This window comes from Pseudopodoces humilis, chromosome 20, assembly GCF_049639895.1.
Source record: "Pseudopodoces humilis isolate 2021_Gansu_Grassland_sample_001 chromosome 20, ASM4963989v1, whole genome shotgun sequence".
Taxonomy (NCBI): domain Eukaryota; kingdom Metazoa; phylum Chordata; class Aves; order Passeriformes; family Paridae; genus Pseudopodoces; species Pseudopodoces humilis.
The window spans coordinates 10,276,775-10,294,423 of NC_142219.1; the positions used below are offsets into that span (position 1 = coordinate 10,276,775).

Consider the following 17,649-nt stretch of genomic DNA (forward strand, 5'->3'; position numbering starts at 1 on the left):
AGCCCCATGTATGCTACCTCAGTCTCCACTTAGCTTTCTGAGATATCTATCATGAAAAAAATGATATAATTAACCAGAATATGCACAAAACTTGTCAGTAAATGGAAGATTAACAACCTTCAGCTGACCTGAGTTCCTGCCATGCTGAGGGGCCAGGAGCTGGCACACATGCACATGCTTGCAAAGTCGCACCAGCAGTGCTACAAGGAGACTGTTCTCAGAAAGGAAAGAGCAGTAAGAGACCCAATTTCATTACAGATTGCTCTTCCCCTCAAGTAGCATAGACAGGCTACTGTGACCAGCCAGCTGAAAGGAAATGACTAGCAAGTGTATTAAAATGAGAGAATTTCCCAAGAGTGCCCTCTCCCTGTATATTTTGCTTAAGCTGGTTACACCTGTAAAAGTAACCTGGTTTGATGTTGTGCTTCACACTTGGTTTCCGGACTTCCTAAAATGAAGTCAGGAATTTTCAAGGCAAGAGTAACGTTTTGCTCAAACATCAGTATTTTCAACATATTTAAACCATACTGATTCCAAAATAAGAGCAATGGATGAGCACTCAACAGTAACAGAACAGTTAACTACATGCATCCAGCTATGCAGTATGCAGGCATCACACTACACAGAAATGGCAGAGGGTAAAAAAACAAGTGCATTAAGTAATCTCAATGCCTGATGACCGATGAACCAGATAACCAAAATCAAATGGATTCTGTAAGCAAAAAGAAGGGGCAACAAATTGGGGTGAGCAAAATATGATAAAACAGTAATGCATCATCACCTTTTATTCTGGGGTACAAGGCAAATCGAGCAACAGTGCCCTCTGCTCCTCCCACCCCCATCTATTGCAATCTCTACTACCTCCAACTAATTACACATCACATTTGGGTTTTTTATCCTATTTCCTGCAGTTACACACAGGTCTGACACTCAAAGAGCAGCCTTTCGTATTCCACCTTTGCAAGGACTCCCTCAGTCTCCCTTATATTCCGATACTGGTACAGACTAGAATACATTTTTACAGCCAAGTTAACACCACCCTACCAGAAGAGGTGTGACCAAACAAAAAGAACTGAAGGGAAAATGAAGCAACCTGGAGGACAGGAAAAAAGGAAAGTAACTTAAAAACAGTCAATGACATCATTAACAAAAGGGAAATGATCACAGAAGCCATGTTACTTGTGCTCCAAGAAGAATGTTTAGGCACAGATGAGCTCAATGCCTCACAAAAATACCAGTCCTGTGCTTAATAAAGCCCAAATCTTAAAATCATGCTGCATTTCAATTTGATCTCTGAGGTCAGCTGAAAACTAAGCCAGGGAGGCAGGTGGTGTGTTAGTCACAGCAGCTCATCTCTGTCACACAGGTTTTACTGGAGATTCCAAAGCTTCTTCTCAGGAGTGCAAAGTACTGGATCACCCACACTTAAAAATGTCCGCTCCCTGTATCTTCCAAAGAAACCTGTGCTGGGCAAGGTCATTCTCAGTTGCCAAGAGCTCACCTGGGAGCAAAGGCTGTGCCACACCCTGAGCTTGTTTCCTGATAAAAGCAGCAGGGGCACAAGGCCATAGCGCTCAGCTCCCACAGCACATGGAAGGAGCAGGGCAAGGAATGCCAGAAGCACAACGGGGAACTCGCTCCAGCTTCACAACACTGCAGTGCTTCAAGCAGGCTGAACAGAGCTTGTGGCTATCCTGCACTATACCCTAGGGCCTCAGAAGGAGAAAAAAAGCAACACTAAGGTGTCAATATTTGCAATTGACTAAACACACACTACAGTAAGTCTAGAGAAAACACTGAGGAACTCCCAGATTCTCACTGATTTAGGTGCGTGTGCCAGGAATGGCAGACTGAATTCCATTCCAGCAAGCACAAGGCAAGTGAAGCTTCTCAGAATATATTTGCTGGGTTCTGAACTCACATACTTGTCACAACTCTGGGCATTGTGACATCCATGGGACCCACCAAGCACAGAAAAGAACAGCAAACAGTAAAGCTGTCACTGCATGTTCTATACCTCTCCTCACAAAACATTGCTCAGCTCTGGCTGCCCCACCTAACGTCATCTAGGAGGGGCTGGAGTTCAGCACAGACAAGAAATCTCAAGCATCCAGCAGAACCTTCCATACAGGGATAAAACAGAGATAGGAACTGATTTAGGATTAGAAAGCAAGTATGTTTGTAAAAAAGGCAAACCTAACAAAGAGATTATCCAGTGTATTCGCTTTCTCTACCTCTCTCAGAACAAATCCAAGTCAATAGTTCAGTAAGACTGTAAGCAAAGCAGCTGAAACTAAAAAAATGAGAAAATATTTTTCATTTTGCTATGACTATGGGTAAATAAAATCTCATGAAAACAACTTCCACAGTTCATCATCTAATGCGGGAATGGTAACATACCCACATGAATAAAGAAAAAATTATTCAAGTATATATGCTGACACTGAATAGTATTTGCCATCCTTTGCCCCCATAAGAAGGGGCAAAAAACCCTCAAACTTTAATCCAATTTTGAGTTGAATAAGAGATTTTGTTTTAAGATAAAACCTTAGAAATCTCCTTCTGTCTGATGTAAAGGCTTCAGTGCTCACACCACATGCCTGGAATATCCATTCTCCTCTGGGAAAGCACATCAGGGTAAAAACACACTCCAGAGAGGAGAGTCATCCCACAGAACAGAAGGGCCTGGTCTCTGTCAGTAAGCAGAGTGGTGTCCCATGCCTCCCTCCTTCTCATTAAGTTGTAGCGCAGCAAAATAATTCACTCTGTACTGAGCAGTAACAAAGCTCATTATCTTTGGCAAACAGACAAACTGCAGAATTGAAGGAAAAACAGATCCCAGAACTGCCTTGCCCTGCCAGTGATGAGAATTTATAGCAGTCAAGGACACCTACAGTGCCACTCAGAAAGCACAAATACACCACAGGAAGTTTATCAGAGCAAATGTGAGAGGTAAAGGAGGGATTCTGGAGACCAGCCAAGGTCAGCAAATGTGGTTAACAGGCAAGAGAGACTGAGGTGGGTAGGGACAAGATGAAGCAATGAGCTGTCATGACAGGGTACCTTAAAGTCAGAGAGAGAAGCCATCAGCTCATCCAGCTCTCGTGTAGCTGAAGAAGCAGAAATTCGGGTCTGCTGCTGACTGGCGGTGACACGCTGGGGGCTGCTCACCTCACCCTGGCTCACAGTGATTGCAGGCCTGGCCGGGAGAAAAAAAAAAAAAATTAAATTTTAAAAACAGTGTGTTTAAACCTGGGAGGGCACTCCTAGACTGGAAGTCCCACTGTTCCCCCAAGTAAGCAAAGCATGAGGAGTTTCATCAGCAGGGCCAAACCTGGCCCAGCTTCCCCAACATGTGCAGACCCAGCCACTTGTGTGCACACACATCTCATCTGCTAAGACATAGATGATGCCTGAATATTTGTCAGACAGGGGTATTTGTGGTCACCTGTAAATCTGAGCTTGAACAGTCCACCACTTATGGATGACTTATGCATTTTTCCATACAGAAGTAGATTAAAAAGCACCAGCATCTTCATGCACCCACCTGACTTCTGACCCTTTAGACAACGCCCATCTTCCATCCATCACTCTCCTGCAGCAGCTGCCCCTACACTACAGGCATCATTCCCCCAGGAGCCCATCCCACCCAAGCCTTCAACCATCAAAACATTACTCACACTGGACTTGGCACAGAGCTCTCCAGCTCATCCAGCAGGCTCTCCACACTGGGACGCACATCTTCGATCCCACGCGCACCATTTCGCTTTGGCTTTTCTTTTGTTGTGAGTGCAGCCTTCCCTCCCCCTGAGCTGCTGTTCTCTGGGACAACATAGTGAGAGCCAGCCACACTGGGCAGTGATGGGCTTCTGCCAGCCTCATCTGAAGAAAGGGGAGCAGAAAAGAGCCACTCAGAGCCCCATTCCATGCACACACATATAGTAATTGCAGGCAAGTACAAATCATTGTCCAGAAATCTTGTGGAACATCCATCTTTGAGGATAATAAAAACTTAACAGTGCCAGGGCCTGAGCAACCTAAACTAACTTTGAAACTTTAGTTAGAGGCAGTTTTGAAGTTTGCCTTGCTTTGAGCAGGGTGCTGCACCTCAGACCTCAAGAGATCCCACCCTTATTAAGTGAATCTTTGATTAAGGGCTGCAGAGGTCTCCCTCACTAAGGATGTTGGAAAGAAAAAGCAAGCTATTATTCTGAGAATTAAGTTATCAACTCGTCCCAAATTCCTATTCCTTACCTGTTGTGAAGCCACTGGCAGGAGTATGTTGAACAGCATTCAGTTCCAAAAGGAGTCTGTCCAGTTCTGAGAGGTTGCTGCCCAGAGAAGAGCTGGTCATTGTGGGAGATGGTTCTGCAGACTTCTGCTTGTTTGGGAAACTGAAGATAAAAGGGAAATGTGAAACTTCTGCATCAAGATACAGCAGAAGGATGGAGGGGAACTCATTAGGTTCCCAAAGTTCACACATGTGCTGTGATCTTTTTAGGCTGATGCTTTTAGCTCTGGGGGTTAAGAAGATACGTGCTTTGTGACATGACTAAACACAGCCACTGCTATTCTTGTAAATTACAAAAATAGCATTGATGGACAGGGCCTATGATTTTAGGACTGTGTGCTGTCCAGCCCTGTAGGAAAGAGTTAACTGTCTGTAGATTCAAAATGCACAGAACAGCAGCAGAACCATTAGCTCACATACGGGAAAATGACTTGTTTCTGCTGACACCACACCAAGCAGTAACACCCTCCTCCCTGAGTGAGGGAATGCAGGGCTAGCACACACTGGAGAGAGAGGCAAAGCACAAACCTCAGGTTAGTGGCAGAAACTGAGAAGCAGTAGGATATGTCACAGCCTCTTGCAACACTCAAGGTCTCCCCAAGTCTTCACTCCTTTAATTTGGGGAACTCTAATCAATTTGTAAGAAAGTAACTTGCTATTATTTTCTACTGTGTTAAATACACATTCATGTATAAAGCACTGGCTGTAATTACTGCTAGTCTTATATGGGTGATATAATTTACCATGCAGAACTGCAAACTGTTCCAAAGCAGAACTTCACATCAATGCAGTTATTTTTATAGCAGTTGCACTGTAGTAACAGTCTTTCCATTGTCAATGGCAGGAACATTTTTTTCTCCTGGTTTTACAAATGAAGAAATAACTTTTAATGCTCTAGAGGTTCTTATTTTATCAAATAAAGATACTTTCCAAATCCAAAATGTGAACTTCTGCCTTGTGCACAGGACCACGTTATGCTCAAAAAGTTAGTATCTAGCAGGTTAAGGACTCTGACACCAGTGACAATTATGAATTCCATAAGGAAAGTTATCCTTCTCTTTAGGTTGAAAAACAAAATGCATAACTGCAATCTGAGGAGAACATACTTCACACCAAACCAACACACCAGCAACAATTCACACCAGAACCAAGCCATGCCAGACCCTTGTTCAAGATGACTTATGGCTGTAATTACCTTTATTTGATACTAATTGCATGCAGTCATCTGAAAAAACTGCAATTACCATCTCCATTGGGCCATCTCTGGCTAGGCTGCCCAGAGAGGAGCTGAGCTCTACCAAGAATTGGTTCTGGTTGGAAGCAACTTCCTGCTCAGCAAAAAGAGCTGGCATGGTTAGATCATGACTCCAAAGAAACACCAGTCTCCAAAGTGTAAAAAGGTGCCTTGGATGAATTTCTGACAGCCTCTGCATCACTCATCCCTATGTCAGCAGAAAGGTCTGTCCTACTGTGCAGGTAACTCCTCCAACCTCTGTGAGAGCAGTTGCCTTTGCAAGTGTAAACTTGTTATCTATCAATCACCTACTGAGATGGAAGTTTTAAGAAGTCTGAATTTACCTGAAAACTCAAGTCTCTGCACATCCCTCCAGGCCACAAGTACTGAGTTCCCAGGGAAAAATAACCCAAAGGCCATCCACCTCCTGAAGAACTTCTGTTTAACAAGGGGGTGGATTTGTCACTTGTGTCTGGATCATACCCTTCACAACACAATCCAGATCCTGCTGTGTTTGATGGATCCTTAACCTCCTGCAGCTGAGCAAGCTGAAGGGCCAGGTCAAAGTTTGAAGTGAGTATGAAAGGTACAGTGGCATGTTACAAAAGAGGCAATCAAAACTGACACAAAGAAATGTAACACACACAGGGAGTGGTGTTTGTTTCCACTTAGAGAAGGCAGCTTGACCCTCAGCAGGCTCAAGTTGTGAGTCAGGCTTATCTTTGGAAAGGGACAGGATACCTGTAGACGTGCTCCTCTTCACTGGCACGGGGAGTAGGAGAGCTGAGCCCGTCTCTAGGAACGGAGGCACTGGAGCTTTTGGCACTAGAGCTGTATATAGGAGACTGGGACTGAGGCTGTGGAAACAATACAAAACAAACATGTACACTACTGCATTGCAAACCCATGCATTGACAGGGCACAACAAAGCCCAGCAGAACAAAAAAAAAAAATCTGCTCTTTAGAAAAGGCAGTCTCTATCAGGTGAGCTACACCAGGAACAACAGTTTTCCCCTTACTTCAGACCTGCCTATGAGTTGCAGCTTTGTGCTGGAAACCCCCAGTCTGCCTTCCACAGGCTCAAGACAGATGACTAACACCAATATCATCACACCACCATTTTGTCAGCACAATGATGATGACTTTGAAATTCTTTTCTGCCATTTGTTCCAAACAGTTAGTTCTAATAAAAACTCCCACCTCCCCGCATTTCCCTGCTCTGTTCATAACCAAATTCATCCTCGCTTCTTCCTATTCCCTCCTCCTTACTTTCCTGAGAGATCCTGCACCCACAGAACAAGCACCCTCCCACCCACTCACCTGCTGGTGGCCGTATCTGGATGTGTTGGGTTGCCACTGGTCCAAGGGGTCGATCACTGTGCCATTCAGGGCCTCGTTGGAAGGTGGTGGGGGCACCGGGGGTGGCACAGCAATCTCCTGGTACGTGTGGTTTCCAGTGGGGTAGGAGTAAGGAGTTTCCTCTGTGAGAAATACTGGTCGTTTGGAGATATGTGAGGTGGTGGATTCCAGGTCTGCCAGCAAGGCGTCTGCAGGAAAATAAAAAAAAATATCCAAAAAATGGTAAAAGCCTGGACTACAGCTTTGTCTCTTTCTTCTCATTCAATGTATCTGCATCAAAAGTTTTTTGGGAGGACTTTTCTTCTAGGGTAATCTACCAAATGCCCTGAAAAACACTACTGCTGCTCAGGAACGAATAAGTCAGTCAAACTCCTACTACAAAGAAAACACCAAGATGTAACAAAGCAGCCAGAAAAGCTGTGTCAGTCTCAGATTTTTGTCTTAACTGGAAAAACACCCAACGACAGGAGCCTGTAGTCTCACTGCACCCTCCAGAAGTGCAACCTAGGCAAGCCTGTCCAGAGATCTACTCCAACAGGATATTGACACAGACTAATTACAGGCCCCACATCATCACAGAGTCATTTACTGTGGCCGCAGGCACTGCTTTCTGCAGGAAAGAAGATCTCGGGAGGTCTTTTCTCCAGAGTCCAAAGTAGTGGAAGAAGCGTGAAATGTTCAGATCAGTCCATCAGTGCAGCAGTAGGATGCATTTCAGTTCTCCTAAGAAAAATCCTTCTCAGAACATCATACAAACAGTTAACAAGTTTCCAGAGGCTGCCAGGTAAACGCCATTTCTTCTGGAAACAATTCTAAACTAGATGGGTGGAGACTGCTCACAAATTCCTCCAGAAAAGGAAAACTTCCACCAGCTAGAGACCGTCACTCATGCCAGGCAGAGGTCCCACATCACACAGTTAGCACTTCTCAGAAATCTTACAGTCCTGACAGAGATTAGGCATAAAAAGGCATTCCCAGCTTTCTGGATTTCTCCCTGCAAATGTACCCTCTATCCACTCCCAACTGTGCACTCCTCTGGGGTGACTTCAAGGCAAATCCTGATCTGTTGGACCTTCCAGCCCGAGCACCCACCCTGCAGAGCCCATTGCAGTCCCTGCGAGAGGAACTCCAGTGAGCGCCTGCAGCTCTGCACTGCGCTCACTTTCCAAAGAAAGCCTCCCTGGCCACATGCCCAGCTTTCCACGGGGGCAGCAGCACCACTGCACACCTCTGCAAGGCTGCTAGAAAGGAGGCAGTTCACTGTTTATCCGTGCTCTCCATGGAACAGCACCAGGACACACCTGGCAGGTCCCTTTGGAGATGTGGAATTCAGCCAGGAAACAGTAACACACCTTCAGCAGAATCAGGAGGGGACACTGAGAACCCCCCTGGATCTCACATCCCCCTGTGCAGACCCAGCTGTCCTCAGAGAGACTCAGCAGGCCCCTTCTCCTGCACACAGCAGTACTTGACACTCAGGTTTGGGGCACAGGGGCTCAGCCTGAGTGTGGCCACCCTGCAGTGTCCCCCACGGGTCACAAGGAGCTGGAGCTGGCTGGTGGCACCAGAATAGCAACCGAGCAACTGCTCGTACTAATGGCTGCCCACAGCTCCCCAGGCAGCACCTGCCAGCCCTGAGCCACATCCTGAGCACAGCACTCCACAGCAGCACTTAGCACGCCTTCAAGAAAATGTATTAGAAGAGGACAGTATTATTACATCACAAGATGAGGAAGGTGCTGCTTTTATATTCACTCTTTTCAAAAAAACCAAAGCATCACGAAAGAAAAATAAGCAGTCCTGCACTCAGAGAGCACAATACAGCCATTAGCAGATTAAATACTGTGTTAAATTATTTCTATACACCTTTCATTTAGCTCAAAAGATGCTCCAAACCATTAAAGTCATAGGCTCTATCTTCCTAAAGGGACCAAAATACCCCAGAAGCAGATTCTCTGTAGGGAGACAAGTATTCCGCAGCTGGGGGAAAATGAACTGAATCTTCTTTTCAAGCAAAAGAACAGCTGGTGGATTCCAGAGTGAAAGGCACATACCTCCAGGGAACTGCCGATGAACCACAATTCCTACAGTCAGGCAAGTCCTATGACTGGAGGTTTCACGCACACAACCTCCCAGAGAAGTGCCTGCCGAGAAGGAGTGGTTTTTGCTTCTCCCCTCCAATGACAAAGGCAAATCCAACTCCACCAGGAAGTGAAAATCCCGTGAGGGTGTTGGGCTCCTCCGGCCCTGCAGAGGGGACGCACACCGTGTTTCCACCCTCCACCTCCCCTCGGTGCAGGAGCGGCAGCTGTAACCATCTCAACCCACAGAAACTGCCCTGGGCTCCTCTCCGTGCCGCTGAGCCATGGGACACCCACTGCCTCTTGCTGATGACACACAGCGAGCTCGGCTACACGCACCCGTTCACTTTTACAGGAAGGGAGGTCTGGAAATACCAGGAGCACTGAGTCCCACGGCTGTGAAGGAGTTAAGATTAATTATTAACTTTCTCCATACCCTCCCCCTTCCTGACTTGAGCAAACAAGGCAGAGCCGAGGAACGGAAAGCGGAGGGAGGAGAAAAGGCTGGAGAGGAATCACTCGGTTACTCAAACTAAACTCCAGCTTTACAACTGATACCGAAGCAGCTGCACGAATGCACCACCCCAAGGCGGCGGGCCAGGAAAGGCGCTCACACACCGCTTTCCCGACGGACTTCTTGTGCCTGCTCGCCCCCAAGTCCTGCAATCCCCTGTGCTCCCTTCCCTGCGCCCCCGCCGCTCCAAGCTCACAGCCAGCACAGAGGGAAGGTCTTCCCCATTCGCGTCCCTCCCCGTTGCTGTTCCCGGATTCAATCCCATCAGCAACCACAGCTCCCTGAAACTCTGCTGAAATGGGAAACTGCGCCCGTTTAAAGAGCCCAACACCAGCAGCAGAAAGTCCCCGGCGAGGGCAGGGTGAAAGTGGCAGTGGCACCGTCCCACCTCACCGACATCACCCTGCCAGAGGGAAGCGACTCCCCAATCCACAGGCACAGGACGCTCCCCTGGAGGTCAGCCCAAGGAGTTCTATGGTCCAGAGCCTGACTTGAGGCTATTATTCAAAACCCAACCAAAAATTAATCAAAGGGATTAACATTTTGTTTTCCATGAATCACTTCATCCCAAGAGGTCTCAAAGCACCGTGCATTCATTTAGGATTTGTGCAACTACCAGAAGCCTATGTGAGATGAGGGGAAAGAAGGGAGATTTATTAATGGAAAAAAACGCATCGCTCTCTCTTTTGCAAAGGGGACCAGCATTTGTAACCTGATGAACTGTGTCAGGGATGCTGTGCCTGCACCTCTCCTCACAGCACTGAGTTCACTACAGTGGCCGCTCCTTAAATGGAAAATTAAATGCTTAAATAGAAATATTAAAGTCTCGATCGATTTACTGGGTAATAAAGCGTTTCTGCCCAAGGTGACTCCTGAGGGACAGCGCTGCAGGACGTGTGAATCAGCCTGTTAGTCCCCACAACCCGGAGGAAGCGGCTGGCTGGGCCAGCGCAAGGCAATGACTGGGCCAGTGCCCACCGGCACCATCCATCAGAGGGCACCACCAACACCCTCACAGCCACAGAGCCACGAAATCCTCGGCAGTGCCCTCGCATCACCTGTTCTGTCCCTGTTTGAGGCACACAGAAACTCTCGGCGGTGCCACGTGTGCTGCACCTCCCCGGGGAGACGCGCATCCTCACGGCAGCTACCGCCAGTGCTCCGGGAACAAGCGCACACACTGACCTCAGCACAGCCTTACCGCTGCCCCAAATACTCCCTGAACACCACAGACACAGCTCTAGGAGGCAGAACCTCCCAAGGATGAAGACCGTAGGTTTAGTTACCTCTAGAGAATAGATTTAACCATTTTGTAGCAGTAAAGTAAACCTGAGAGAGTTATAATGGACCTTCAAAGCATCGATCCTCCCCAGAATCGCCCCTCTCTCCGCTCTCACCACTACAAGGCACGAACAACCCACAAACAAAGTATCAGCTCACAGACGTGCATGGAGCAGAATCACTCCAGTGTCCAAAGGCTCGGTAGGGCTCAGCTATGCATACAGAAATCTGTATTTTCCACTCCATTAGCAGGGTGCTGCTCAGGAGGGTACAAAAGGGATACCTACTAAAACATCACCAACCTGGACACCCCTGCTTATCATGGCAACTCTGGAGCAGTTACACAGCCAATAAAACCCTAACTCACTGTGCACTGCCCCACAGAGCACCTCAGCATGTGCACAGCTGGTCCTCCACAGGCTCAGGTAACCTGTCCAACTACCAGGTAAAGCTGTGTGAAAACATGAAACAGAAGGACAGTCTTCCTCCCCTCCACTGAGCAACTCAAAAATCACACACTCGATTGAAATCACATTTAGGGCCTGAGGGCCACTCAAACCACATTCTCCCCAGTATGGGAGGGCATTGGTGTTTGCATTCAGGTGGGTTTTCTACACAGATTTTCCTGTCGTTGAGGGACAGTTAAAGAATGATACCACATTTGACACCTTTGCCACTATAAAGCACTCCAAGACACCTGGAGGTCCAGGGACATTAGTTTGCTCCTCTCTCCCTTTCTTCACTTTGGCCAAAGATCATTATTAACTGTGAGGTCCTTGGGATTCTGGTCTACAGATCCTCCACACCACTCTGCACATTAGTTGGATATGTACAAGAGCACTTTAATACCAACTGCATTGCTGCAAGGTAATTCTTCCAAGGTTCTCCTGGTTGTTTCAACAGCTCAGGACAAGAACTCTGACACGGACATCCAATGCATTGAACCACTCAGAAAATATCCCTTCCACCACTAAAGCAGCAAGATGGAAGAGCAGGGCAAATCCTTTGGCTAAGCCCCATTTACCAGCTCAAGCTGCACCGAAAAGAGCAAGTTCTTTGGTGCACATTCCTGTGCTATCTCCTCAGCCCACAGCTCCGTGGGCCGAGAACATTCCAGGGGCTCCAAGGCAGGCTCCTTCAGCATCGCTGCGTGTCAGCACTCGCTGGCCTGCAGATGCAGCATCCTGCAGCAGCAACAGCCTCTGTGCAGCCAGGGGCACATTCTTCAGCTTCCCACAGCCCAGGTCTGTCTGACATAGAGCAGTAACAGCAGCCTAGGGATCACAGCGCTGCTCTACAGTCTGCAACAGCAATAGGTAACACCGGGACCTCTCTGTACTGATGCACACATCAACAACCCTTTCTAGGAACCTGAGCTGCACTCAGCCCCCTTAACTAGGTAAAGTTACTAAAAAGAAAAGTATGTATTTATATATATTTAGATGTATCTTCTCATGCATATCAAAGTTCACTTCCCCTTTCCTGTACATCTCAAAAATGCTCTTGGATTAAGGTGACACAGTGAAGCAGAATACATAATGGATTAGCTCTGAAAAAACCTACATGACAAGGCATCAACAAATTCACATTTGCCAACTGATATCAAGGAGCTTTTCAATGCTAATTTTTCCTCAAGCAGTAAATAATTTTCCACTATTCACAAGCAGTTTAGAATTTATCTTTTTTTTTTTTAAGTAAGGCAATTAAGAGAAATCTAAATTTGCTTTCATCTGGAGAAAGGATTTCCATATGCAGTTCATCTCTCTCAACAACTGAGGATTATTAAGCCATGCTGACGCAGCAAATCACAGCATTATCAATATAGTAAGTAGATCAAAAGGATGGTGGTCAATTTTTTTCCATATCTCATCTACTGCTGGGGAGGAAATGGAAGCATAACTGAAGCAAGATTCTTCAAATGCCTCAGATAGCAGCCTTTCATTTTCAACAGCTGAAAGCCACATCTGCACATGTATCAAACCACACATTGCCTGTGTGGCAGAGAGAAGCTTTGCTTCTTGCATGGGACATCTGGAAAGTGAGTAGCACTGGAGACAGGATTCCTCAGCCAACCAGCACAAGAGCAAATGCATTCAGCCACAGAGTCATCTCCCCCAGCATCTCTGGTGCCACATGTCCCTGACAGCCCAGACACAGCACACTGGGGAATCAGGATGAGATGTATGAGCACGAACTATAGAATTTCCTCTGCTGTAGTTGCAAGAACAGGTATCTGCACCTACCCTAATTCCCTCCCTGCCTCTATTTACCCAAATAAGTAGAACTGCTGCAAGTTTTCCTGGTTTAGGCAGCAGAAGATTCCTAGAGGACTAGCAAATAGAAATAAAAATCAGGATACCCCTAAGGGAAGCTCTCAATGAGGACATGGACTTGACATGCTGATCATGTCTCACTTGGCATCAGATGAATTGCAGACCTCTCACTGGCAGAATCACATTCCATTCTCCAGCCCATTTTTCTTAATACCTGCAGAATGCTGAATTTAAATCCTTGATTTTTGCTGTCTCCTAAGAGAATGAGGGGAAAGGCATCACATCTCCAGAACTGAACTTTGAGCTTGCAGCCTCCTCTGAGCCACCTCTGCAAAATCCCTGAATGCAAACTTTAAAAATCTCATTAGGTTCAAATAAACCTTCTCCCCCCCCCACCTCCAGGAGTAAATGCAGCTCCAGCTCACATATAGGGAGACAGCTCAACGCAGTAACCCAATCCCTGGCACGACAGTTTTACGCTGTGAGTAACTGCAGAGGAATGGGGAGCCTGGGTATATTTAACCTATTAAATAGCCTTTCAAAAGAAATATTTGCAGTACACTGCAAGACCTGCATCAAGAAGACTTGCTGGAGCCTTGCTAGGATTACTCACTGCCCTGGAGTTTTACTGCAGAAGATGTGGGGAGCCCCAAACACTGATGACAGGAATTCCCATTTTGATTTTTCACAACAAAATGGAAGAGCCTTATCAGAAATAGGAAAATCATGAGCAGGTAAAGGCAGGCATTGACTTCCAGGTAAAAGACATTTATTAACAGGTTCTTAAGGCATTATATTCTAATCAATGTTTTTAAATGCAAAAAGATCAGAGACTACAAAAGCAATAAAATACAAAGACTACATTCAAAATCAGACCTTAAAAACTGAAAGTGCAATTAGATTCTCTTAAAATCCATCCAGTTCTTAAAATCCATCTTTTCTTAAAATCCATCCAATTCTCCAGTTCACATATATAGAAAGCACATAAAATAGCTTGGCTTACTGTGTAAAGCATTTTGAGGAGATGACATTTAAGTTTTCCAAAATTTAACCAATATGTCAAGAAGGTGGTTAGAGCACAGGACACATAAAAACTCTCAGCTTTCTTATGAAGCAGGGGCAGATTGTTATTTAAGATACACAAAAATTCAAGGCACAAAAGGTAAGTAATTTTCCAGACCTAAGAACTTGCTGGAATATCAGTACAGAGCAGCCAGTGGGATTTTTACTTCACATTGCCAGATCTGCCTAGAGAAAGTTCAGATTGCATGGTCAGTAAAATCACTCAGCTCTTTCTTTAATGTACTAATGTTTAAAGCCTTGTGCTTTCTCACTATCAAGGTATTGGTGTAAGTCATACCCTGTGTCACTGCTTAACAGAAAGAATGCCCAAATTAATATTAATATGTGGTGTGGTAAATTACAGTAAAGACAATAGCCATTAAAATTTTGAAGTTTCTCTCTACTTTCATACCACAATTGCCTCTTAAAATTAGCAAGACTTTGCATTTGTAACACCAATCTACAAACTTGTGTGGGTGCTCCTGAAAAGCTTAACAGCAAAGGGAACCTCCCAGCAGCAGTTATGCCTGGCTACCCCAGGCTGCAGAGATAAACTGAGCAAGGATTCATCCCGTGGCAGCCAGAACTGCTGTCAGAATCAGGTGAATCCTTTCTGTGCCATAACTGTGACAAACAAAGCTGGATTGACAGCCAAACCAGTGAACTTTGCCCAGTACAGCAGCCCATGCACCCAGCTCTGACCACTATCAGCAAATGTCTAAACAAAGACAAGACACTGCAGTGTGAGATGTGGTCTGCACGAGCAGCTGCAGCAGTGACTGTGGCTTCCTTTCCCAACCACTGAGACCCAAGCTGGAGAGTTTATTCCAGAACTTGTGGCCAACTAACTGGTCACAATTAACAGGCTCTACTACCACTCCAAGCCTGGGGTTGTAAAAGAGCGTGCAAAAACAGCCTGCATGAAGTAATTTCAGGAACTGCTTATCAGTAACTACTCGCTGCACATTTAGGGATGAAGTGCAAACCCCTGGAGTGCTCTGGCTGTAGTTCCAGCAGAGCTGATACCATCATGCACTGCAAGGGAAAGGCCCAGGGATCCCCCCTCCCCCAGTATGCAAACTCAGGCTGTTCCTGCAACTTGCCCTGCTGATCATCAGACACTTTATAAACTAATTCAACTTACTAATCTAATAAAAGTTTGCTGAGGTGTTGGTTTCATTTTTTTTAGATAAACTCATTAGGTTTCTTGGAAGCACAGCTCCAACCACTCTATGACTTAAGTAGCTTTTAGAAAACGTATTAAAAAGACCAATGCCAGAACTGAGCCTTTGTTCAGGTGAATACAATTTCTGCTTTAAATGGAAATGTTCTACTTTCACCTTCAAAACTGACGCCAGAACACAAATTGCAAATCCAGCCCATCCTGCCATTAGCTGAAAGAAATCACCTACCTTCCTGTTGCATTCCCATAATTCATCTGCAGCTCAGATGCAGCTCAGAAAAAAAGGCAGCCTGAAAAGATGCAGTCAGCAGACAGCTCAAACTGAAATGCTCCTTATTCTGGAGACATCCCTCACCATTACCTGCCACTCCCACCTGAGCCTACACTGACATTTTATTTTGGCTTTCCAGCCCCACAATTGTGACATGGCTCAGTCCCTAGGGTTGCACAGGCTATGTACCCACTGATGCTCTCTCATTTGTACTGCTGAGCTGAAGAGTGAGCTTTTGACAGAGACTTCTGACCATAAAACTGAAGATAAGCCAATTCTGTATGCAACAAAAACTCAACAGAAGGCATCAGGAGAGCTCAGACCTTCCACCAGATCCCTCTGATGGGTAGGAGGGTTATTTGTGTGTCCATGTGCTGAAAAACCATTAATGTGACCACTAGACCCTTCCTGGATCTGCCCACACCACTTCCTTACAAAAGAGTACATTTCTGTGACACCCAGACCTGCAGTGCTGTATCTGTCTGCAGGGTGAGGGTGTTGGAGCGCTGGGCAGCACCACCTGGGGTCAGCAGATGTAGCCCAGCAGCTGCAAGGCTCTCAAGGGCACAAGGACACCATAGGAAAACCAGCTGATCAATTTGCAGCTTGACACCAGCAGTCCCTGGGAGTCACAGCCCCGTTCCTTGAGGGAGCACCTCAGATCCACCTCCTGTCACATCTTGGATGCAACAGGCTGGGAAATCCTTCAGCTGCTGGCCCGGTTCACATCACCGAGCTGGCAGGGAGGTAACCTAATCTTAACTAGTTCCAAAGGGCATGGGATCACCAAGTCAGCATGCTTTAAAGATTGAGTCAGCACGGTTTCCTGGATGAAACAATACAAATCCACAGCACTCCCTGGCCTACAGTCCAAGTTGTGTGAAGGAACCACAAATTATTTTCCCATAGGATCAGAATTTTTCCACTTAGCTCTCTGAACACTGAACTCCAGGTTAAACTGGGTGAGAGAAATTAACCACCACCTACGAAAGAAAAACACGTTATTCTGCCTTTCTCCAACTTCCTGATCAAAACTTTCATCCCCTTTCCACTGTCTCAGAACAGTTCATTAGATGGCTGAGATAATGGAAATCCCACAAGGTAAGTAACTGCTTCTGTGGTCAGAGATAAATATTCCTCAACATGCCACAAGTGTGCTGAGCATCCTCACACTAAAAGTGATTTGTGTTTTAAGTCCCTTCTCCTACTCGAAGGGAAATGCTCCAGAAAAACAAAATACGTTCAGTTATGTTTTTTTTTGTTTTCACACAAAAAGCTGCTAAAACCAAGTGCAGCCTTTTCAAGTTCCTCAAATTAACTTCAGCTGCCCATTCCACTGCCTTACCAATCACATTCAAAAGCTGATACCAGATCCAGCTACACAAGCCTTGAATGCCTCCAGAGATTGATTCCTGGTTGTGTGAAGGTGAAACAGAAAATAATCCTTTGTGTGGTTCCTTTCTACCTAGATTCATTGGACTGCCAGAGTCCTGAATAACAGGAAACCATTTCCAAAGATGGATAAGTGCAGTCAAAAAATTCTTCCATTGCTCTGCAATCTTCAAGAGAGCAAGGAAAAGTTTGTCAAGGGTTTGTACATCACAGCTGCAGCACATCCTGTGACACAGCGCACGCAAAAGCTGAGCTGACCTTGACGTTTGCACAAATCTGGGCTCTGCTTCACTGGACAGAAAAGTTGGACATTGCACAAGAGAAGGATCACAAGGTCATACGTAAAACGTAACCAGCCTTACCCAGTACTCCAGCTCCTGACCTCCAGGGATTCAGATTGCTATGATTTAAGTACCACTGTCCTCAGATGATTATCCCACCCACAAGTTACAGCACTTACCACATGGAAGCCTTTTTCAGTCACAGCTGTCACAGCTCCACACCCTAAACCTAAATCTCCACGTATTTATCCATTTTGTATTGATAGAAGTGGCTGTGGCCTGCAGCAACTGCAGGCAGAAAAGTCTGCAGCCACTGCACCTGAATCCCCACAAATCAGAATCCTCACCCTAACATTCACACTTCCATAACAGCACAAAGGGAATGCAACTTTCAGAAATGGAGAACTGAGATGCAGCCCTGAACAGC

At 46.0% G+C, this 17,649-nt stretch overlaps 1 protein-coding gene across 8 annotated transcripts in view; it reads right to left on the bottom strand.

Moving 5' to 3' along the window:
• Positions 1 to 17,649, bottom strand: part of PXN (paxillin) — a 45,230-nt gene that overhangs the window by 11,088 nt on the left and 16,493 nt on the right. For all 8 annotated transcript variants that reach the window (XM_088064838.1, XM_088064843.1, XM_088064841.1 and 5 more), the window contains exons 2-6: positions 6,846 to 7,072; positions 6,267 to 6,382; positions 4,255 to 4,394; positions 3,681 to 3,882; positions 3,064 to 3,199 (exon numbers count right to left, since the gene is read on the bottom strand). In XM_088064838.1, the coding sequence (XP_087920964.1) occupies positions 3,064 to 3,199; positions 3,681 to 3,882; positions 4,255 to 4,394; positions 6,267 to 6,382; positions 6,846 to 7,072 (821 nt within the window). The remainder of the gene's footprint in view (positions 1 to 3,063; positions 3,200 to 3,680; positions 3,883 to 4,254; positions 4,395 to 6,266; positions 6,383 to 6,845; positions 7,073 to 17,649) is intronic.